This window comes from Eptesicus fuscus, chromosome 5, assembly GCF_027574615.1.
Source record: "Eptesicus fuscus isolate TK198812 chromosome 5, DD_ASM_mEF_20220401, whole genome shotgun sequence".
Lineage (NCBI taxonomy): Eukaryota > Metazoa > Chordata > Mammalia > Chiroptera > Vespertilionidae > Eptesicus > Eptesicus fuscus.
Genome location: NC_072477.1, coordinates 10,145,549 through 10,169,698, shown reverse-complemented (window position 1 = coordinate 10,169,698; position 24,150 = coordinate 10,145,549). Strand labels below are relative to the sequence as shown.

Sequence of the window (24,150 nt, the reverse complement as noted above, 5' to 3'; positions counted from 1 at the left end):
TTGGAAAACGTGATCATTCACTAGGGCCTTAGAGAATACCACCTGAAGCACTAGTTCTACATCCAGGGAATTGCTTCGTCTCCTTTAAACTTTGGCAGATGTAGTTTACGTTTTATGATGTCTGTTTAGCTCATTTTAGGAAAACGAGTGTTAGAATTGCTTTTCTATGCTGCAGTAATGGCGGAACTAAAAAGGAATTTCGAGATCCGACTGGTTCCCTCGACCCAAAATTTACAGATGGCCCGCGCCTGGGCCACCGGCTGTCTCACTTCTGATCAGCACAGGGGGGCTCTGACCCTCCAGGGCACAGCCTCACTTGGGCGTTTCCCGCTATGCCTTCCTCCGTGGTCCTTTCCAGGCAAGCACTGCCTCCTCAGAATGCACATCCAAGCGGTGGGGGAAGCATTAGCACCTCAGGAGAGATGAGCCCCGGGGGGCGAGTGGGCAAGCGGGTGGCAGCTGAATGTCCACACCATCTCCACAGCCACCCACCGGCAACCACCACACACATTCCATGAGGGAGGGAAGCGTGACTCTGAGGCCCTGGGGAAGGTGAACAGATCGGTGGACTACTTACTAACTGAAAAAAGGGAGGGGAAACCATGAAAGTATACTTCTGGAGAGTTGCCTTGGAACAACAAATCAAACCAAAAATTAAAACCAAGAAACAAAACATTTGAAAAATCAAAATTAAGGCTAAAAAAGCAAATAGAGTTCTAATAACCTTCCAACTGTAAGTCCGGCTGTCTGGAATCGGATTTTAACTCAAGAATGACACAGAGTTTTCCACTAACAATGATTTTTTTTTTTTTTTTTTTAAACAAAGGCCAACTGGGCATTCCCCTCTCGGTCTCAGCGCTCCGGGCGCAGGCAAGCTGACCGATTCATGTGCTGTGTTTTGTTTCCAGGGCAGGAAATTCCAAAGGGAAGGGAAAAATAATCAAACAAGCGGTTTTCAGATTGTTCCACACATGAACCCTGATTATGATTCCAAGAGTTTGCAGGGTTTGGCCAGTTTTCATTTCTATGAAGTCAAAGGATTGGAGGGAGAAATTCATAAAACGTCAGGTCGTGGCTGTCTGTCCTACAGAAAAGACTTGGGATTCAAGTTCATAACAACTTTAATCAGGAAATCCTACACTTACCACCGACGTAGGGTATGCTTTCCCGTCTCTAACTAAACGTTGCATCCATGGGCAGGGAAGGTTCCTGGGCGAGTCAGTCTAAGTTAAAACACCCGGTTACTGGCCAGGTGTTCCCTAAAGGAGGGGGTGGGCGAGATGACTCATAGCCTCAAAAACGAACAACTGAGCACCATTTGGGACATAGACGTTCAGCAGAAAGCCAAGTGGGTGCTCCTCACCCAGCATTTTACTAACTAATCTGCTATAAAGTGCCTCACTAGAGCCAGGATTTCAATTGTCCGGGTTTAAAGGAACACAGGGTCCCCGGGATGCAATGTGATACATACTGGCAGGGAATGGAGGTCGGAGGGCATGTTGTGCAAATGAGTGAATGGGCATGGGAACATTACTGAGGTATTCTAGAACAGTGAGATCCCATTTTATGACCAAAAAACTGGGCAAAAATCAATGCAAAAAACAGTTTTTATGAAAAAAAAAAAAAAATGAAGTTGGCAATTGCTGATAGGCATTGTTTTGAGGGGGGAAAAGTCTATTTTTAAGAAGGGGATTGAAAAAACATAAGCAGTTTATAGTTTACTAGAGGCCCGGTGCATGACATTCGTGCACTGGGGTAGGGGGGTGTCCCTCAGCCCAGCTGCGTCCTCTGGCAATCTGGGACCCCTCGGGGGGTGGGGAGCGGGACTAAGCAGGCAGGTGGACATCCCCCGAGGGGTCCTTAGCGCTGCTGTGGAGGTGGGAGAGGCTCCCTGCCACCACCGCTGCTGTGCTCACTAGCCTGGCTTCTGGCTGAGCGGTGCTCCCTCTGTGGGAGTGCACTGACCACCAGGGGGCAGCTCCTGTGTTGAGTGTCTGCCCCCTGGTGGTCAGTGTGTGTCATAGCGATTGGCCGTTCAGTCAATTTGCATATTAGCCTTTTATTATATAGGATAGCATTATTTCTGTCTTCCAGTTCATGAAACTGGAATTGCCATTCAAGCAAGGTTCAGAAAACCTGGTATGCAGACAGGTAAGGTCTGGATGACTTATTTTAGGTGATAGCCTTGTTTCTGCCCTGGCTGTGTGTGTGTGTGTGTGTGTGTGTGTGTGTGTGCATGTGTAACAAAGCAGGTTAGCCATCCAAAAGATGAGCACATTAGAGAAAGTAGTTTTCTCTGGCAATAGTTCCTCTCATGAGCTTTTGTCAGCATATAACTGCGCATTTGGAACAAAGATGAGCCCTTATAAATCATGGATATAGAGATTAATTTTTCTGGCCCTCCCAGTAAAGTGAACATTAAATAAATGAGTCTAAGAAAACAAGGGTGGATCTCCTCGTGAGAGCCATATTTAGGTCCCATTTAAGGCCTTTACCAACCAGCATTCCATTTAATTCAGGCTTTTTCTTTTCATTGACAGGTTCCCAGACACCCTAAACAGACTTGAAAATTTCAGTATTATTTAAAAGCAAGAGTAGATTAAAATGCTGCTCAATTTTTCTGAGTATTTTCACAACATAAACCCTACATTTCCCTTTCCTGCAAATGGAAAATAATTTATAGCTTTGCTTTTCAAAATGCTGTGCAGAACCCATGGGCCCTGGAATTATATGGGGTATTTTATAAATGCAGCTTCCTGGGCCTCACCTCAGGCCCCATGGACTACAAACTCTGGGGTGGGGCCCAGGGGATCTAATCCACAGCTTTCAAAGCTCTTCATGTGATCTTAACGCACAGGAATGTCTGAGAACCGCATATTTAAAGGGCATATGACCGTTATCTTTAGAGAGTTAGCTTGATTATTACATACTTAGTGAATTAATTTCTAAATTGAAAAACCAGAAATATGTAGAATAAATTATCTGCCAATTGTTCTAATTTACCTTTTTTAAAAACTTCAATTTTAATGCCTTTACATCAATGCCAGGAAAGCACAGAAGTACCTAGAAAAGCTTCTATTTCTTCTGCTCCAAACAGGTTTCTTTACTTTTCACAGAGAAGGCTGGAAATTGGGCACCAGTACCTCCTCCTGCCCCAAATGGCCTTTTGGGTTTTCAAATTAGTAAGATTTTTCTCTCAGATAAATTTGATGGAGTTTCCCATCCAGCTTATCAGTTAGGAAGATTATCAGAAAATGAAACATCAGGCAAATGAAGCAGATCTAACAAGAAAGGAAAACCATGTTTACACCGAGAGGGTTCCTGGCGGGGACCTGGGCCATGGAATGAGTGAGCTGCTGGGGGCCACACAAAGGTATCGGGTTTGGGATGAGAATGAAGATGAGAAGATACAAACAGGTGGAGAGGAGATTCGGTTCTTGAAAGAGAAGAGGAGGAGGAGGAATCTGACACTAAAAAGTGAAAGAGAAAAAAAAGGATAAAAGCAAAAAAACTTTAGAAACACAAAGAAAAAATAAAACTAGCTTTTAATATACTCACATAAGCTGCAAAGAAAACAAGGTCATGTAATACACAATCATTCCTCTACCCGGCAACAGAATACAAGTGTTTTTTGAAGAAAACAAATCTGTTGTTTCCCGTTGGTTTTTTAATTGCTCTGTAGTAACAGCATGGAGTCCACACAACTCAGGTTTGCCTGGGCACCGATTCAGCCACGGACCCACTGAAAAGAACATGTCTGTAACCTACAACACCCAGGGCATTCTGGGGGAAACCACTGGCCTTTCCATCGAAATGGGTCAGAACTGGACTTTCCCTAGGTTTGCTTTCTATGAGAAGCACTTTCTCAGAGTGTACAGTGGAACCTCAGTTCTCGGACTTAATGCCTTCCGGAAGGCTATTCGAGAGGCGATGTGTTCAAAAACCGAATCATTCTCCCCCATTAGAAACAATGTGACCGGAATTAATCCGTTCCAGACCTCCAGATGATTCCCTGTTTTAACTTTTCTTATATCCAGCACCTGTCTAATGTACTGTTTAATCTATAAACAAACACTTCTTTTCTAAAATTTATCAAACCACCCGCTCCTAGCCTCGCTCCAGGGGTGTCCTTCAGGTCAGCCTGCAGCATCTTTGCTTGTTCACATACCTCTGCCTCCGAAATGCGGTCAGCGGCTAACCGCTTTTCATTTATCCAATCAGCATCGGTTTCCCTACCTCTTCAGTTGCCCGTGATCAGGTCCTTTCACACCCTTAGCAACATCAGCACTTCTGATGGCCTTTGTATGTTTTTAAATTGTGCTAATAATCATTGATTCCACCAGCCACAAAAGCATCCTCTCCTTTGTTGCCTGAGAGACGCTTTTTTGTGATGCTAGGGTATCAGCCTGAAAGGGTTGTCAGTTTGAAAATTGAAGTTTGGTTCAACAACCCAGACATGTTTTCTGTGAGCAACTTGGTGGAGAACCGAATTGTTCGAGATGGGATGGGAGACGTTCCAGAAATGAGCCAGAACTGTGTGTATTTACGTTTTCCAGGTGTGGATACTGAGGTACAGGACGTGTCAGTCCAGCCCGGGGCGGTGGAGCGCGAGCTCTCTAAGCTGCCCGGTGGCTGTGCGCTGGGCACTGGAGGAGGAAGCTAGGGCCGTCACCTGCCTGCCTTTCGGCCGGAGAGACCCGGCAGCGGGGAGACCACCACAGCGACAGTTCACAAGTTAAAGGAATGATTTTGCTTAGGCGAGGTGTTGGGTTAGATTAAAGACAAAGCCCCTTACTCTGCATCCTGCTTTGGAGGCCACGGAAAGAAAACACTTTTTTTTCACCCTTTATTTAAGGAACTACCGATTTGTTCCAAAGAAAAGATAGCAATTCGCAGCTTTAAAGTTACGACTGGCACCCCACTGGATTCCTCTAACGATGGCTGGGACCATTCGATGACCGAGGAGAGGCTGGAGGGCCAGAGGTGATGTTAGCTGGGAAATCATGTTCTTTAGCGGGGAGGGCTTTTCAATTTGCCACATCCATTTCATAAAACCCACAGCCAGTCCAAAGCTCCGAGACATGGGTTCCCCTAATGCGACTCCACAGATCTGGGTACGGACAATTTCAGAGGTGGAAACCCATAATCTCAGTGATTAACCACTCCCCAAACCAAGCACCCGAGCCTGTACTGTATAATGACCTGGGTGTATAGTAACGGTTTTGTGGCAATATTTTTTAAAGGTTCTTATCTTTGCCATCTACGCTGATATTTTAACAGGTGAAATGTGATGTCTGAGATCTGCTTTAAAATATTCCAAAACCCAAGTGTGGGGTGGGAGAGATGGCTGGAAAAAGAACACTAGTTCTTGAAGGCTGGCAGCAGGCCCATGGGGATTCATTATGTTATATTGTAGTCTGGTGTATCTGGATATTTCCCACAGGAGAAGATAAAAAATAGGAAGTGAATTTTAGTTCTGGAACAGAAAATAAGGGCTGGAAGCGTGCCTGTGGCTTCACAAGGAGTCGATGTGCCGTGGGCGGCACAGAATCGGCAGGGTCGTGAGGTGGAAGTTCACACGTCCACCGGCCACATGCCCTTGCCGATGCCAACGGGTATGGCTTAGCTTGTGGCGGATGCCAGTGCCCTTTAAGCCAGGGGTTCCGAAGAGCAGCGCGGCCCTGGAGGTAAAGGGGTCTGAGTACGACTGTCCTCACGAGCTCCCAGGGGAGGGGCACAGGAGGAAGACAGCCTGGTCCTGACAGCCGACCTTCCAATTCTAGAACGAGGGGTTCGAGTCCCCGCTAGCAGGACTGGACTAGTCTGAGTCAGAGTCAGAGTCTCTGCCTGGTTTGTGGTCTCCACCCAGAAAGGCCTGCAGATCAGTCCGGGCCGGGCCATTGCAGGGGGAGGCGGAGTGCGGCTTGTCAGTCTGCGTTTGGCGCAGTGGCCACGAGATGTTAAATGTTAAACTGCACCAGTGTGCAATTCAGCCTGCTTCCGAGGCCCGATGTCCTTCTGACCTGGGGCCCTGGGATGGGACTTCCCAAGCCGATTTTCAGCTTAGTAACAGGGAGCCTAGCACAGGGACGCAGCCTTCAGGCCGCTGCGACACTGGTTTGGGTGGGTACCACAGCTGGCTGCCAGAGGCCCTATCCCTCCCATCCTGACGGAGGAGAGGCTGCAGGAGCTGGCTGTGCGTGCCTCAGGCCTGCTCCCTCGCTTCCCCTGGGGGGGCTTGCTCAGGTGTCCACTCGGCGCCAGTGCGTCTTAGCCCTCGCCGCGCAGGGACGTCGCCAGGCACTCAGGCCCAGGCTCCTCTCAAAAGCCAGCCCATGAAGAGCAGGCACACCCAGCCCGGGACTGGCCTCCCGCAGGCCCCGGGGCAGCGGAGCAGCAGCAGAGCCAGGTTCTGAGTGACGCACTGGAACTCCTTGAGGCTCAAAGTGGAGGGAACTTCTGTATATGTTGTGGGTCTGTCAAGTCCTCCAAATTGCCACTGAACAGTCGCAATTATGATTAGAATTGCTTGTTGGGAGTGCTGGAATGACAGGGGACTATGTACTCCTCTGTACCTAGGGGGATGGGGAAAGGCCAAGGAGAGGGAGGCGCAGACATCTCTCAGCCGCGGCGAGTGCTGCAGGCCGCCACGTGGGGCAGTGCAATCAGAGCTCAGCCCCCTGCCTCCTTACAGGCTCTGTGCTGGATGTATGTGTGTTCCCATGTGCAACTGATTAGGAATCAAAACCTGGGTTCCAGCAAGGTCTGCAATCTAAAGCAAGAGGGAGAAACGGGAAAGCAGAGGGGAAGCTGGTGGAGACGGGAACAATCTAATTTTAGTTTTGAATTTTAGGCTCTAAGAGCAAGGGGGAGAAATAGAAAGACCTCAGCGACGTGCTGGCCATGTAACATGACTTCTCCACTGTGCACACACTTGGAAAGGACACAGGCAAAATGCACCTCAGCTGAGAGTTGAACCGACTTGCGTGAGTTGTGTTCCCAACCCCAGCGGCTGTTCGCATCCCTGTCACTCGGGGCCCAGGCCTCACACTTGGAGTTGACACCATTCCGTCCCCGCCGGCTCTTTGTTCTCACCTGTCTCCGGGTCGCTGAAGTCTGGCAAGGTGATTGTATTGAGCTGCCGCCTGTCTGCAATGGTTCTATCTAAGAGGCTGCTTCCGCGTCCCGAGTCACTGCAAAACAACAGTGAGGAATGTCAGTCATTTGAAGGGTGGGCGGGAGGAAACAGATTCCACCAATATGGACTCCTGCAAAGCAGCTTTTGATGTTGGGTGCGTTTCTGATGTTGTTCGGCACCTTTTCATCTATTACAGAGCACCTGCTTCCTGGTTGGGGCTGGGATTGCTTTCAGCAGTTAACATCACAGGGGCTTAAACCACACCCACAGACCTTGCTGATTTCAGCCTCTTTTTGTCATCTACGCTAATAAAAGAGAAACATGCAAATTGACCATACCTCCGCTACGCCCACAAGCCATGCCCACCAGCCAATCAGGAGTGGGTATGCAAATTAACCCAACCAAGATGGCTGCAGCCACGGAGCAAGCAGGAGGCTTGGGTTTCCCTGGCAATGGAGGAAGCCAAGCTTCCCGCACACCCTGGCCGGCCCTGGCCTCCACTCAAGGCTACAAAGTTTCAATTATAGAAGATAAATAAATCCCAACAAAAATGGCGGCAGCCACGAAGTTGCAGAGAGCAGTAGGCTAGGGTTTCCCCGGCGATGGAGGAAGCCAAGCTTCCCCCACCTCCCCCCCCGACCTGCCCTGGCCTCTGCTCAAGGCTACAAAGTTTTAATTATAGAAGATAAATAAATCCCAGATACCAGGGCCTCTGCTTGGGTCACCAGGGGGTGTGGCTGGCCTACAAACCACCATAGGCCCTGGCCCAGGCCACCCCATGCCCCAAGGGAACCCCCACCCTGATCCAGGACACCCTTCAGGGTAAACCAGTTGGCCTCCACCCGTGCACCAGGCCTCTATCCTATCTAATAAAAGAGTAATATGCAAATTGACCATCACTCCAACACACAAGATGGCTGCCCCTATCTGGTCAAAGATGGCTGCCCCATGTGGACACAAGATGGCCACCACAAGATGGCCAGCAGGAGAGGGCAGTTGGGAGTGACCAGACCTGCAAGGGAGGGCAGTTGGGGGCAATCAAGCCTGCAGGGGAGGGCAGTTAGGGGTGACCAGGCTGGCAGAGGAGGGAAGTTGGGGGCGACTGGGCCTGCAGGGAAGGGCAATTGCAGGGGGGGGGGGGGAGACCCAGGCCTGCAGGGGAGAGCAGTTGGGGGGAACCAGGCCTGCAGGGGAGGGCAGTTGGGGGCAATTAAGCCTGTAGGGGAGGGCAGTTAGGGGTGACCAGGCCGGCAGAGGAGGGAAGTTGGGGGCGATTGGGCCTGCAGGGAAGGGCAGCTGGGGGGGACCCAGGCCTACAGAGGAGAGCAGTTGGGGGGGACCAGGCCAGCAGGGGAGGGTACTTAGGGGTGACCAGGCCTGCAGGGGAGGGCACTTAGGGGTGACCAGGCCTGCAGGGGAGGGCAGTTAGGGGCAATCAGGCTGGCAGGGGAGCAGTTAGGCATCAATCGGGCTGGCAGGGGAGTGGTTAGGGGGTGATCAGGCTGGCAGGCAGAAGCGGTTAGGGGCAATCAGGAAGGCAGGCAGGTGAGCAGTTGGGAACCAGCAGTCCTGGATTGTGAGAGGGATGTCTGACTGCCCGTTTAGGCCCCATCCTACCGGGATCGGGCCTAAATGGGCAGTTGGACATCCCTCGAGGGGTCCCAGATTGGAGAGGGTGGAGGCTGGGCTGAGGGACCCCCCCCCCCCCCCCCCGTGCACGAATTTTGTGTACTGGGCCTCTAGTTATAAAATATAAAAATGAGAGCTATAAGCCCAGGGCCCCATCCACCTTACTGGGGAAACTGGCTAGCATTCCGAGTCCATAGATCATCATGCCCGTACACGCCCTCCTCATGTGTCCTCTCGGTGCCAGTGCGTCTTAGCCCTCGCTGCACAGGGACGTTGCCTGGCACTTCTAAAACCACTCATGCCCAGGGCCCACTCCAGAACACAAAATCAGAATTTCTGGGGCAGTCAAAACTTTTCAAAGCTCCCCAGAAGGTTCTAACGTGCAGCTGGATTCAAGGACCCCGGCCCCTACTCTTCAAAGAGGAATCACTGCCATGGCCTCGTTTGTGTCCCAGAACAAGCCTTTAAGATAAATTGGGTGTTCGATACCCATTTGGCACATGAAGAAGAGGAGGTGTGAGGTCACACAGTGAGCGGGTCCTGGGTAGGGCTGGAGCCACAGCCCCGCCCAGTGTTCCTGAGCCGAAGAAGTGGCTGTGGGTGAGGGTGGAGAGCGCAGCTGGGTCGGTGGCCTTAGCCTTTGCCTTTTTCAGTTTGGCAATGTGAGCCACTGACTTTGGACCCAGGATACTGCCTCCCCAATGACACCAGATTTCATCATGTCTGTCATTATAATTGGTCCGGACAGGTTAGCCAGAGTTCCTTTGTCTTCCAAGTTGACCTGTGTGAAGGCGACAGTGGTGCAGGTCTCCCTGTGGACTAGACGCCCCAGTCTTGCCTTCCCCTTGATAATGCAGTAGGGAAAGGCACACAGAGCTAAGGCTGAGCCTTCTTGTTCTCTACCAAGGTGGTGACAGTGTTAAACCCTGCTCAAAGGACATGTGGCCTCTTGGTGGGACATTCCCTTTGCCAGCAGTGTTTTTTGTTGTTGTTGTTCTTTAAATTCTGAGAAGCCTGTAAGCAAAAACAATAGTCTTCTTCTTTTTTCCTCTCATGATATTCCATCAAAGAACCTCCAAAAACAAGCTGATTTGCCTCTTGAATTGTGAGTCTTTAATATGTTCCTTTGTCCATTTGTTATCAATCTGGGGGCTCTAAGGGTGGTATTTTTTGTTAAGAAGTTTAAATTCCACAACAAAGGAACACAATTTCCTTCCTCACTGCAGCTGTTGCAAAAAGTGGCACAAACAAGGTTTGGTCTGGAACTTAATATGGTTTGCAGGCTGCAGTTTCCACGCACAGGGAGGGAGCTAGAGAAATCCACAGGAAACAGGAGGAAACCTGCTTCATTCAGGACAGAGGACCGGGCAGCCGGACGTTCTACATCACTGGGTACGTGTTTTCCGGAAACTGTCCTATTAGTTATTTCCACCACCAAGAAACAATAAATGTCTCTGAACAGCAGATAACATCAAAGGACATGCAAATTTTCATTGAACACATTACTGACGAAATATTTCTAGCACGGGTCTATGTGTTTTTAATGTAAACATTACTAAAAACACTACAAAAATATGAATATTGCAATGGCTCCCCACTTAGGAGTTTTTCAGAAGATGTTATCTCAAAATGGAATGCATTTTCCATCACCTTGGGGATCCCAGGACACGCCCTGAGCTGTTGGCATTGAAAAGGAGGACATGCCTCGGTTTCCATGGACCAAATCCGAGAAAGTGGATCAGAAATGTCCGTTTCAGCCACAATCCTGAAGGCTTTCCATCTCACCACGTCTCGGAGCACAGGGCTGGCTGCCACGTGTGACGCTGGGTCCTGGGACTCAGCGGGCATCTATCCCTACATCTGTCCTAACAAGTAGGTCACGTTGGGCAAGGCCACCTCCTGTGCCGCAGAGACGTCCCCAGCAGATGGAGGAGTCGGAAGAGTAGGGCTTCTAGGCACATCCAGGTGTCATTAGATACACCTACAAACACGCCTCTGAGGGCCGTGTGGTTGGCTGATTTCTGGAGAATTCCCAGCCGTCTGGTGCAACGGGCGGGCGGGGAAGGCGGGTGAAGGACCTCCTCCAACTCCAAATGGTAGAAACCCCAACTGAGGGCAAAATCTTAACCGTGAACTTCACACACCGACAATGACACAGCATTTATTTCCCCTCCACCAGCCGAGGAACTGTATTTGGCTACGTTCCCTAGTTCCTTTTGAAAACAGAATATACGCATACCTATTCAACATGGAGATGCTTGGTTTCCACTCTGAATGTTGTGATGGACGAGAATGTGGAGGAAGGGGCAAAGGGGGCCCTGCCCACCCCGAGTCTCCTTCACCCCCTCACTCTGGCCGGTGTCTCTCCCGGAAGTCTGGAAGCAGCTTCCTTTTTCTCTGGGATCACCTCTGCTCGGACCCCTCCCGTGGACTTCCCAGCCCCCAGGGATTTCACATCTTCTCTGCGGGGCCCTAGGCTGCCAGGCGCTCCCACCAAGGGGAGGAAACCATTCCTGGTCAGTGGTTTGAGAGGGCTCAGGGAGAGAAAACTGGAAGGAACCCCAAATCCACAGCACATAAGCTGAAGACATCCGCTGATGTAATGTGCACAGTGATGATTTCCGCCCCCCCAAGGGGACTGAAATTCAGAGTGAGCTGTAGTGACGGTTAAAGCTACAGTGGCGACTGGAAGCTTCTCTTGGAAATCCTCTATCTCTCATCACCACATGGAGGGTAAACAAGAGACAAGCCGGAGGTGATCTAGGGACGGAACCTGGACTTCCTGTTGCAGCTTTGCCTCCTCCCAGCTCTTGGGGTGCCTGGCACACAATGAGCTGATGTGAGAGGGGGCCTTGGGCAGGACCCCCGAAGGCCTGGCCTTCTGCAGGATGCTGAAGGCTGGATTACCAGAATCAAGGCAAGTTCCCAACATCCCGAACCTCAATTTTCTCATCAGTAAAATGGGTATGACATAGCATGACATTCTCCCACTTTATAGAGCTCCTTTCAAGATGAAATGGGGCACGCTTTGTAAAGGAAAAGTTCCACCAACATGGCTGTGAATAACATGAAATGGGGCCTCCTGTTCCAACTGAGGTTAGAGCAAAGCAATCGTCTTAGAAGAAGAAACCCCAAACTTTAAATGCTACTCATTAATAAGTGACTGAAGTAAGAATCAGGGAGAAAAAGTTTTCTTCCATCACACGGCTGCCTGCTGGGGATGGTCCCCGTGGCAGCGACAGCGGGGGGAAGGGGCGGTTAACAATAAGAATCAGAAATCACAGAAGCTGGCTCCGGCTGGTGTGGATCAGTTGGTTGAGCACCATCCCATAGACCAAAAGGACACCGGTGGCTCAGGTTGCAGGTTCTCTCCCACTCCCTTCCTCTCTCTCTAAAAAATCAATAGAAACGTATTTTAACAAGGAAGCTGGTTGTCCACGCAGAGAGGCAGAACGCGTGGTGGAGGGAGCTGTAGTGTTAGGCCTGGGTTTCACTCAGCTCTACTGCTTACTTCACTGGGAGGACTCGGGCAAGTTATGTAAGCTTGCTTAGCTCCAATGTTATCTTCCACGAATGGAAAGGACAGTGGCGATCCTGCCAGGCTAACAGCACAGGGGCTGAAGACCGCAGGGGAGCCGCCTGCCTAGCGGAAGGCTGTCCTGTGCGGTCCAGGAGGCTGCTGGGCCTCGGGTGGGGCTCTGGTCGGTCAGAGGTCCCACTGTCTTGGGTGGCCAGGTGAAAACGCACAAGCGGAGGGGGCCTTAGAGACGACTAAGAGAGTGAAGACCAAACAGGAGATGGATTTCTATCCAAAACGCAAGCGGAACTGCAGCCCTAGGGAAGCAAGTCCGGGCTTCTGCCGCGACAGACACCTTGCCAAAGGGACACTCTCGAGAGCACACCCACCACTCTGCTCACAGCGAGACACCCGTCCTCGGCGGCAGGTGGGACACTCTGCAAGGGTCTCCGGTGCGGTTCAGTGACCAGCTCAGAGGGACCTTCCTTCAAGCAAAAGAGAAACACGCAGAGAACACGAAGCTGGGTCTGTTCTCATCTGGCCCCGCTACTGCCCGTGGGGTCCTCTGCTCTGCAGGCCTGTGCCCGCCTCAGGATGGAGCTGGGAGGGGCAGGGAGCCCTGGCAGGTTGAGCAGAGTCCCCCCCTCCCCTCTCACTCCCCCCCGCCCCCCGATCAGGCTCCAAACCAAGGGGGCCCTGAGCGGGAAGTCAGCGTGGACCTTCTCCAGGTAGAAGCCAACGGCCTCCCGCCCAGATGCCTGCTGCCCAGTTTTTGTTGTTGCCGCTGCTGTTTTTTCAGCAGGGGTACTTCTCACGCACTTGTTCATGCGATTCCACCCTTTCCTAAAACCCCGTGTGACCCCATCGTAGATTCAAGGCTGCTGCACCCAGCGCTGACTGGAGAACTGCGACGCGTGCCGTCCCTGTCAGGACACAGCCCTCCCCTCTCCATGCTCTATTCTCTTGCCAAGGTCACGTCTCCCCACCATTCGGGGAGGATGTCTAAATTTGCACAATGGTAAAGGGCTACAGGAGAAACATTTATTTATATCCCAGAGAAAATAAATAAAGTGTTTTTAAAAAGAGGAAGCTCCTTAATAAGGGGCTGCCTGATTACCACCCCCTCCCTCAGGCTTTGGGAGTAGCTGGAGGGAGGAATAGCTGGAGGGAGCAGTAGCTGGAGGGTGCAGTTCTGTGATGGGTCCCCCTCTACCCACCCCCACCCCCACCCCGGCTGCGCCTGAAGCGAGGGTTCCTCCAGCTCCAGCCCTCAAAGACCCTTTAGGAAACAGGACGCAGGGACACAGCCCAGGCATTTGGTGAAGTATTTTTAAAAAGCTTTCCAATTCTGCTATTTTTTTTCCTCTTCACATTCAATATTCTTGGTTGCTAAGTGGGAGGAAATGTGGGGAGGTGGGAGAAGTGTGGAGAAACGAGGGAAAACTGGCAATGCGCACGCTGATGGATTTATTTTCTCCTTTCTAAAGGGGGCACAGGCAGAGGACCGTGCTCGGCCATGGAAGGAAGCAGCGGCCAGGGGAGGATCTCCTGCTAGCTGGGCTGGTGGCAGAGTCTCCCCAAAACCTGCTGCTTCTGATAGGCCAGGAGGGAGGGGCTTTAGGGAGCACAAATACGAGCATTTTCTATTTCTGCTTAAAGATTTAGAGAAGGAGAATTTTTTAAAAATTAAAATGATCTTCATTTTCAGAACATACCCTCAAAAGGAAAGACACTCTTCTCATCAAGAGGAGGATTTATGGTTACGAAGGGAACTCTCGTCTAAGTCCTGCCCCCCAGCTCTGCAAGGGACTGCGTGGCTTTCCAGGATGCGCCCCCTCCTGCTGCACCCCCAGGGGCCTGCGGTTGTGTCTGTTAATGTCAGTTCCCAAGGACCCATGCCCTTAGCAGGGCCCTGATCATGACATGTTTCTTAACTACAGAAACTTTTGTAAAACAGAATCTTACCTGGAGCCCCACCTACACTCTGCTGCTCCCTGCTGTCCACCCACCTTTCCTCTCCCCAGGCCAGCAGCTGGGGACCACGGCCACCTGCCACGGGCCATGGCCACTGCCACGGGCCGGCCTCCTGGGGGGCCAGACTGAGCAAGCCACACCCTTAGTACACATTTACCATCTGAGTTGTACATTTTTAGGCTCCTGAGTGTAAGAGCATAATGTGAGCTGGCCATACATCTAGCTACGAGCTTGAAAAACACCCTGAATGGAGGAGCAGTTGTTTGAATTCACTGGAATCATTACATCCCTGTTTGTTACATTACTTGCTTGATAGGCAGGGTGCACTCCGTCACCTAAACATGCAGCAGAAAAAACTGCCCAGGCTTGAAAATGGCCACAGCAGGTTATGGGGTGTCTTTCAGCACATGCGGGGGTGGACAGTGCACGCCCCCAGACGGTCTGCCTCTGTGGGGTGGGGCTCTAAGACTGACTCCCCTGACCACGCCTGGTCCAGATACAATCGATTTCCACCTTGCACAAAAGGTAATCCCAAACAACGTATTTCATTGTCCCACAGGGCAGTGTTTTTGCATTTATTTGCAAATTCGTTTCAGCGAATCTCTTTTTATAGTCTTCTTGGAACAAGCCTTACCATTTTACTGATTCCCTCTTTAGCTAATGAGGAAAATAAAATCTTTGACACATGCTTAATTTCTATTTGAGTCATGATGTTAACTTTTTGAAAATAGCACTTTACCATGCCCACAGCAAGTTCTACTCTCCTTAGTAGGATGTGGCCTGTTGTCTGTGCAGGTCTTTTAAATATTCCTGTAAGAATCCGATCTGGAATATATAACCGACTAACTATAAATCATCAGCTAGTCATCAGTTGTGAGCTGAGCTGAGTGGCCACCGTGGCAGCAAAAGCAAAAGAAACCCATGACCTATGGCCTCCTTAGCCACCAGGAGAAAATCCCCTTGAAGAGAGAGCGTGCCACCTGCTGTGTCGGGGACCCGGAGGGGCACTGCTCAATGCCAGTCAGAGGGTGCTGAGAGGCAGGGGCCCACGGGAACCCCCCACAGAACAGGCCCCGCTGGCCTCTTACCTGGGGTTGGTTAGGTTGTAGCAGGATTTCCATATTTGCAGCATGTGCTTGCAAGTGAGCAGCGCCTCATCCGGGCCCCGGCACAGTGACTCCAGCTTCACTTTGGAGAACAGCAGTCTGTGGTGGGGAGACAAGGGAGGAGAGGACACAGCTTACACCCGAGGGAGTGGCCTCGTTCGGACTCAGGAGCTACTGCACTCACTCAGGAATGGGGTGTCCAAAGGCCTCACCCCAAAAAGGGCTCCAGAACTCCCGGCTCAGCGTGGGGCTTTGTCTGAGCCTCACCACTGAGGCCAATGCAGGCAATGACCGCGTGTGGTCGGGCGAAATTCATCAGAGTGGCTAATTTTATTCAGGACACAGGGATTTCATTAAGAGCATGCTTTTCCAGAACAAAACCAATTTACCTGCAAAACTGCAAAAATTCATTGAAAGCTAATCTTGATTTATCTACAAAATTACACAGAAGATGTGACTCAGTTGATGCAAATATCTGCAATTAACCTTCCACAGTGATCCTCATCATGTGAAGGTGGACAGATCATCTATCTCATGAGCTTCGAAAAGCCTGAGCTGAAGTGCCGAGAGGAAGGGCAACCCCTCCCTCCCCTCTCTGTCTTCCCCAGCCAGGACTATTAGCAGCGAGGACTTCACCAACTCCCTCCACAACCGCTGTCTCTTCCCTATTTTTGTTATCACCAATGGCTTCACCTCCATCAGACCTTCTGAGCGCTGAGCTTAGACCCTTCTCTCTTTCTCAGACCCTCAGAGTTCTCCCACCCAGAAATTTACTGAGGTCTCTCTGTACACCTCAGCTCTCTTGGTCCTGCGCTCATCACGATCAAGGACCTGCGAAAGCCCCAGCATGAGCCCAGGCACCGCTTCATGGTCTTCCTACCCCTTGACCTGCACGGCTCTAAGAAACTGTGTTACAAAGCCCTCCAGCCCTGGTTTCGCTCAGTGGTTACAGGGGTGGGGAACGCCTGGCCTCAGTCCGTACAAGGCCCTCCAAATCGTTTGGTCTGGCCCTGCCAAGGCATTAGGGGTGAGTTAATGAAATGTTTGACCAAATAGAGCAGGCTGATTTTTAAGCTGATAGTTGTGTATGACCCATGAATGATGTTATAAATATCCAAATGGCCCTTGGCAGAGAAAAGGTTTCCCACCCCTGGGTTAGAGCATTGGCCCTCACACCAAAGGGTCACGGGTTTGATTCCCAGTCAAGGGCACGTAACTTGGTTGCAGGCTTGATCCCTGGCCTGGGTTGGGGCACGTGCGGAAGGCAACCAATCAGTGTGTCTCTCTCTCCTATTGATGTTTCTCTCTCTCTTTCTCTCTCTATCACCCTCCTCCCTCCCTTCTACCCTCTCTAAAAATCATTGGAAAAATATCCTCAGATGAGGATTTTAAAAAATCTCCAAAAATAATTCTCATTCCCAGCTCAAGAAACTACAGTGATTCCTTACTGTCTGTAATAATAAGTCAAATCCCTCACCAAGCCCTTTAAGGCACTCTGCCCACTGGCCACGCCTATGGCACATCCCGGTCTGAGCATCCCTCCAATGGACCCTTTACTCCTGCCAATAGAGTTCACTGGCCCAAGGCTATGGTTCTGTCATAATTCTATGAATATATATGCCATGTTCTCAATCTTAATCTCTACTCATCCACATATCTCCTCGTTCTTCCTAAATTCACCTAAAACCTCACCTCATCAAATAAGTCTTCAACTAATACCACTTTCACACTCTCACAGGTCTACTCAGTATGCTGGTGCTTGTTGTTGTTGTTTAGGAGGAGGAGGGGGAGGAGGAAAAGGAGGAGGAGGAGGAGGAGGGAGGGAGGAGCTCCTCTCCTTGAACTGCCTGTGCTCCTGGCCCTGCGTTTGGCCCTTTAAGAACAATGTCAATGCCATCTTTGTAAAACCCCTTCTCAGTGGCTGGTGCTTCTCTCTGTCTCGGGCCTCACCTCCATGGTGCCTAGAGCTGTGCTCGGAGGTCACTGGGCCTGAAATCAGCATTTGCTCACCGACTACTTTCTCTATAAACCAGGATGTAAAGAAATATGTTTCTGGTGATTTAAGTTAGACATCAAGGAGAATTCCTCAGCCCCCCACAGCGTGATGGACTCGTGAAGGCCCTCTGGAGGAGGAAAGTCTCTTTTTCCTCCGTGGTCCCGAGACGGAATGAGGGTGTCCTGTCACTGCCCAAGCTCAGGAGTGAGCTGGCACCGACACTCCCTCTGAATGGAACGCAGGATGCCCAAGGGGACATGGGGGCTCCTGGGGAGTCGGGGGGCCAGCTTCCTCAAGCCTGGGTTTGCAGGAGCCGGATGATGGAACGGCAGCCAGGTAATGCGAGGGATGCGGTCTCTCATCTCCGAGCGGGTGGGCATAAAGAGTGAGCCCAGACAGCAGACCAGGACTCGGTTTCTGCTAAAAACCTTCCCAGGAAGCGGAAATTTCCTGAGGCCTTTCCAGGCCCACCTGACAGCCACTCGGGGGGTGTGGAGGGGTTTTTAAGGGGCCAGATGCTGACGCCTGCTGATGTCTTCAGTGAGCCCTGGAGGCGGTGGAACGTTTCCGCCAGAACCTCCCACCCAAGAGGGTCAACTGGGAGAGGTGTTACCACAGAAGGAGAGGTGCCAAAGGCCACCTGTCAGCTTCTGGTGGAGATCTACCGGAGGCCGAGACCTGCCTGGATGCGGGCTGGCTGCCGAGCAACTCTGGCCACGGAAACCGGCCTAGGATGGGGCGATGTTCTCTGGGAGCCACCCGAGTTCCTCGGGCTCGGCCGGGCTTGGAGGGTGCCTGCCCCAGGGAGGGCCTCAGCTGGTGGGGACGGTGTCCCCGCACAGGCGGCGCTGTGGCTCCGAGAACAATGCCCACGGACCCTTTAATGGTTCCAAAACGCCAGAGCCCATCGCCATGCCTCAACTTGGGGAACGGTTCCGAGCTAGGTTCTTGGCTGGAAAAAGAACTTCTAATTAACATGAAATAACAGCTTGCATGCACTTGACTGAGGATGTGGAGTTGAAGAGGTGTGGGCTGGATTTAAGGGAACCAGACAGGAAGAACAATAGGCGAACTGCCGAGCCCCGCTGACAGAGAGAGGCAGAGGAGCACAGGAGAGAGACACTGGCAGAGACAGGGAGCCCGAAAGCACGGGTGGGGAGAAGCGAAGGCTCAGCCGCCGTCGGCTGTTCCCAAGACAGTGGGCAGGACGCCCCGAGGAGCCTCCCCCTGTGATACGCCCTCGAACGCACAAGTGAAGGTAGGAGACAGAGGCCCTGCCTCAGAGACTGCTCCTCATCACCGTGTCCCCAGCCCCGAGCTCGTTCACAGGCAAAGACAACACCAACAACAGGACAAGGAGACCGTCACCATATCCGCCGAGCCTGCTCCCACACGATAGGGCTGCTGGGGGCCGGTGACCGTGTCACCTGAGCACGCCGCCGCCGACTAGCATTCATTTGTCCAAAGGTATTACACTCAATCTACCGAGGAAACCACGAGGCCAAAAAGCAAGCTACGAGAAAACGTGGGACCAACCAGCATGGACGGCATCTCAGTATGTGGCACCTTTGGGGGGACAGTGGAGAGTGACGGCCAGAGACCGCCTGCTGCCCGTCACCCGAGTCTGACCGTGAATCAAGTGAGATGTTTCTCTAAGAATAGTTAAGAAGTCACCTGGGCCGAAACCGGTTTGGCTCAGTGGATAGAGCATTGGCCTGCGGACTCAAGGGTCCCAGGTTCGATTCCGGTCAAGGACATGTACCTTGGTTGTGGGCACATCCCCATTAGGGGGTGGTGCAAGAGGCAGCTGATCGATGTTTCTCTCTCATCGATGTTTCTAACTCTCTATCCCTCTCTCTTCCTCTCTGTAAAAAAATCAATAAAATATATTTAAAAAAAAAAAAAAAAAAGAAGTCACCTGGGAAAACAGTCCACACTCCTACCCCCCATCCCTGGCTCAAAGTTCATGAACCCAATTTAAACACTTGTTGTTCAGAGACTGATGGAAAACTTACCAGAAATGAATGAGGAACTTGCTAAGATGCCAGTCTGACTGTTACTAACAGCCCAAATCTAGCGTCTCACGCAACACACCTTTCGTGATCTGGCTCCACAGCTCATGGTGCACGTCCCTCGTTCAACCAACATCAGCTTCTTCCACCTGCCACCCTCCTTCACGCCCCTGGGCCTCCGCACACGCTGTTCCTTCTGTCTGAAATGCCTTTCCATCCTTTTCTGCTTTTTAAGCATCTACCCATCTTTCAAGATTCAGGCCAAATAGCACCCCTTTCACTGAAGCCAGCCTCAAGTACTAGGAGCTTTCTCTTGCCAAACGGAAATGCAACTCCAGAAAAGACAAGAGCTCTTTCAACTGTGGAACAACAAGCTACAGGCCAGGAAACTTCTGCTTGCAAGACAAGTGACATAGCAGCAGCTGTCAGACACCTTAAATATTTAATCACCGATTCTTACAACAACCCTGCACGTTAGGCTGAGAGTGAAGTGCGTGTCCAAGTTCACACGGCCAGGCACTGGGGGGACAGCGATGCAAACCCAAACCCATGAGACTTCAGGGCGCTGAACAAACCGAGGAGCATGGCTTCAACTGGTCTAACCACACTACCGACACTAATGATGCCGTGCGGCATTTTCTAATCCACTGCCAAACAGCTCACACCCTAAGATATGTGAAGATCTGTGCTAAGTACCGTGTGGAAGTAAACGTGGTATAAAATACAGTTCCTTGCCCTCAGAGAATTTACAGTCCAACCAGGAGGAGAGACCAGACCACGGGGACAGGTGGTGGCTCTGAGGCGTGAGCGGGCGGCAGGAGAGCCGGAGTCTGGGCTGCGGGGCACTGTCCCTGGGGTATATCAATGCGGGTCTTTAAAATACTTTCCTGTGGCCTGTGCTCTCTGCGACCTGTCTCTTTCACCTAAAAGTCAGGCGCCTATGAAATTCTAGTCATTTGAAGGGTCCAGTTAACCAAGGCTTTCCTTTTCACTAAAAGGAAAGGAAATGTGTGCAGACCTAACGGAACTCTACCAGGAGATGTCAGCTCACAGGCCGCCCGACGGAACCCCCTACACTATGGGCTTTTCAGGGACCGAATCTGAGTACCTGTTCCCTTTGTAAAACCCCAAAGCACACACACGCTTACTGCTGGTCCGATTGCCTGCAGAGCCACCACAGGAGGGTGGGAGGGCAGGGCTCTTCCCATCCATGCGTCTTCTCTAGGATAAAGCCCTTGCCTGGCCAGTATGGCTCAGTGTCCACCCAGGAACCAAGGGGTCGCTAGTTCGATTCCTGGTCAGGGCACATGCCAAGGTTGTGGGCTCGATCCCTAGTAGGGGACGTGCAGGAGGCAGCCAATCAATGATGTCCATCTCTCATCGATGTTTCTATCTCTCTATCCCTCTCTTCCTCTCTCTCCAAAGAAAAGGAATCAATAAAGACATTTTAAAAAATAGGATAAGGCCCCGTCGAGCGACTGACCCGGGAGGCGCACTGGCAAGCTTCCGCCTGGGAGTTTTAGCCGCTGAGGACGTTCTAGACTCTGACCACTTCGAAGGCCCACATTTTCTCAAGAAGGAGGCGCTGTGCAATGTGCCCACAAGACTGGGCAGGCCGCTCAGCACTTCCTCCACCACGGCCTTGCTGTCCTGTGACTGTCCCAGCGCAGGCTCCCAGATCTGCTGGTTCCTGGGGAAAGCCACACCGCACACACTTACGTAGCAAAAGAAAGTCTTGGGAGCAGACGCCTGGCTCTGCTGAACTTAGCAGCCCCTCATCCTTGGTTGAGAGGCTGCTCCTGAGTGGCGGGTGTTGGGGGCCGGTCCATCCTCTCTGAGGGCTGGCAAAGAGGAGGGCGCCTGGTCTAGTCCCGCCTCCTCTTTCTGACAGGCAGGAGCTCCTGCTAGATCCCATATCAGTTACATTTTGCTTCTCATTTCAGTCAAAGTGTCAACAATCTGGACTACTCCCCCATCCTTCTGGTGATATTTTTAGAACAAATAACTGAGATATTTAGCTAAAATAAATCACCTCAAGAAACCCCAGTTTGGCTCTTTTTTTTTTTTCTCCTGCTTTAGCTACTAATCGGATTAGCGTCCTAGAGCCAGCACCGAGCTGGAAACGGCCCAGATTGAAAGCACCCCTGGAGTCACACCGCCCCGTGTCAGGGGCCCCTGGAGTCACTCCGCCCCGTGTCAGGGGCCCCTGGAGTCACACCGCCCCGTGTCAGGGGCCGCCTCCCAGGCCCGAGGGCGGCACCTTTATGAGGGAGCCCTTTCATTCAGCACCGTCCACAGAGCAGCAGCAGGTGGACACCAGCAGGCAGGACGGTGCCTGGGTGCTGTCTGACCGGCGGAGCTGGGGGCAGAGGGTGGAAAGTAAGTCCGAGGCAGAGGACCTGCCCTGGAGTTTGGGGAGCAGCTGGAAAGCAAGTGTCTTTGGCACAGGGGGTGTCAAACACCACTGGTGAGGAAATGTGTGACCAGGAACTATCTGATCTACTCTGGCTCTAAAATAAAATAATCTATTCTCCCTAAACCACAAAGCCATGGGTCATTTCTAAATGGGGAGCAGGTGACCCGCAAGCGAGTCTACTCCCCAAAGGCCATGTCCCTGTCTCCCCAAAGTCCAGGTCGCTGACACGGGGCAGTGTGACTCCAGGGGTCCCTGACGCAGCTCCCTTGGCCGACTTCCCCACATTCCCAAGTCTGAGGATGTGACCTGGACTTGAAGGAATCCACGCAGTCTGCAAGACAGAAATGGCTCCCTCCCCTAAAGTCAGGCAGGAGCCAGGAAGAGAGAGACGTGCAGAGTGCTGGGAAGATGGGAGTGGCGGTTAAGAGCCCAGATGTGGAGGTCAGACTGCCTGGGTTCAAATCACCATTGCACCGCGTACTAGGTACACAATCTTAGACAGACTACTTAACCTCTCTGTGCCTCAGTTTCCTTACCTGTGAAATGGGAATGACACTACCTACCCTGGTTGTAATGATGATTAAATTATTTAAAATGTGTTGAGTGCTGGTAAGAGTTGCCTATGACAAAGCAGTGTATAGATGCTAGTGATCATTATTACTACATGAGTGAATGTTACACATGTGCACTTCTTCCAATACAGTTAGTTCCCACTGGCGTACAAAGAAATGGGTTTGTTGCACAGAATCTGCTTTCACCTGTGCAGGGCAGAGACTACATACAGAGAGGAGGGTGCTGTAGACGAGGGTGTGGTCCTCCCATCAGGCCACTGAGAATCTGTTCAGCATCTCCCGATACATCCCAGTTATGGACCAGAAAACACACTCGGTCCCCTTGTATTTGCCTCCTTCAGAGGTCTCAGAAGTTGCTTCCCTGTGCTTTGTGGTAACAGTTGATGGTTTCTCAAGTGTGCTACTGATTTGTTGACCGCTCTTAGAGCACATGAAAAGGGACCTGTATGCATTCTATTTAAATAGGAAGGAGTAAAATTAAAATCAATTAAAAATGTAGGATGAGGAAAGTTGCTCAACCACAATTTGTTTCAGGGCAAGAACTAAACGCTGGCAGTGGCTGCTCTTAGAAGCCATGTGGGGCTTACTGACTTATAACAACACATATTAGTTACACTAACAAAACGTAACAAACCGTCAGTTCTCATCCCAATATTTCATCTACAAAGGACTCTCCGTGGCAGAAACACAAATTCTTTGAGGGTCTGATCAAGCCCTGGTGGCAGACGGCCACACTGTCTGTAGGAAAGATAAGGGTTCCAGACCGCACCTGGCACTGACTTCTACCTTCTCAGGTCAATGAGGAAAATTACTAATAAAATGTACGAATCAATTAGAAAATTTTTACAAACCTGTATTTCAAAAGAAAGTTCGAGGCTCTTATACCAAGTACAGTAAATAGTGAATCTTTCAGAATTTATTAACACTGTTCAGTATAAAAATGTATGAACTTTGTTAAATTATAGTTTGGGAAACCTCAGGATGTTGTTAGAGAGATTTAACACATAATTAGCAAATATCAATTTTTCATCCATTTGTTTAGGTGTTTAATATTTAAAGGGTTAAAAATACGTGTGTTTTTTTCAACAGAAAAAGAAGGCAGTATAGAAGGAACAAGAAAAAGACAAGACACATATAGAAATGACAAACATAAATTCAATCATATCATTAATTATAGTAAATGCAAATGGGCAAACACTTGAGACAAAGGCAGAAATTAATTAAAGAAGCAAGACCCAGCCATACGCTATCTGTAAGAGAAGAAATCTTTGAAGACATGTGGCTGAGAATTTTCTAGAAGTGATAAAAAAATACAAACAATACCAACCCACAGTTTTAAAAAGTCAGATGAATCCCAGGCAGGACCCACTCTTACCAGTGTTGTCATGAAACATGAAACATCAGCAACCACGGCAAGGAGGCCAGAGAGAAAGACAGGACAAGCAAAACGAACGGAGAGTAAACCCTCAGCTTCCCAACAACAACAGAGCTGAGCACTTGTGCTGTAGAAAAGGCGAGCCTAGAATTTTATATCCGCTTCACAACCTCTGTTTGAGAGTAAAGACAAATCCGTTTTTAGACCCAAACTCAGAAAGCTAGCCAGCCCTTGCTAAATAAAATCTCTAGGTTAATCATCAAACAACCACCAAAACAGCATCTTTCTTTTCCAAACCAGTAAAAGAAAATATGCAATAAGAACATAACTGATCTAAAAGAAAGCGGGAAAGGAAAAGATAAGGAATGCAAAAAGGCAGCACAAATAGAAAGCACAAGTGAGATGACAGACACTA

The 24,150-nt window shown here is 50.6% G+C and overlaps 1 protein-coding gene across 5 annotated transcripts in view; it reads right to left on the bottom strand.

Annotated features, from left to right (window-relative positions):
• Positions 1-24,150, bottom strand: part of TTC7B (tetratricopeptide repeat domain 7B) — a 192,316-nt gene that overhangs the window by 39,025 nt on the left and 129,141 nt on the right. For 4 of the 5 annotated variants that reach the window (XM_054715830.1, XM_054715832.1, XM_054715831.1 and 1 more), the window contains 2 exons: positions 15,347-15,463; positions 7,096-7,193 (listed from right to left, as the gene is read on the bottom strand). In XM_054715830.1, the coding sequence (XP_054571805.1) occupies positions 7,096-7,193; positions 15,347-15,463 (215 nt within the window). Of the gene's footprint in view, positions 1-577; positions 629-3,308; positions 3,471-7,095; positions 7,194-15,346; positions 15,464-24,150 lie in introns of all 5 variants that reach the window. The other variant, XM_054715834.1, reaches the window with a different exon arrangement.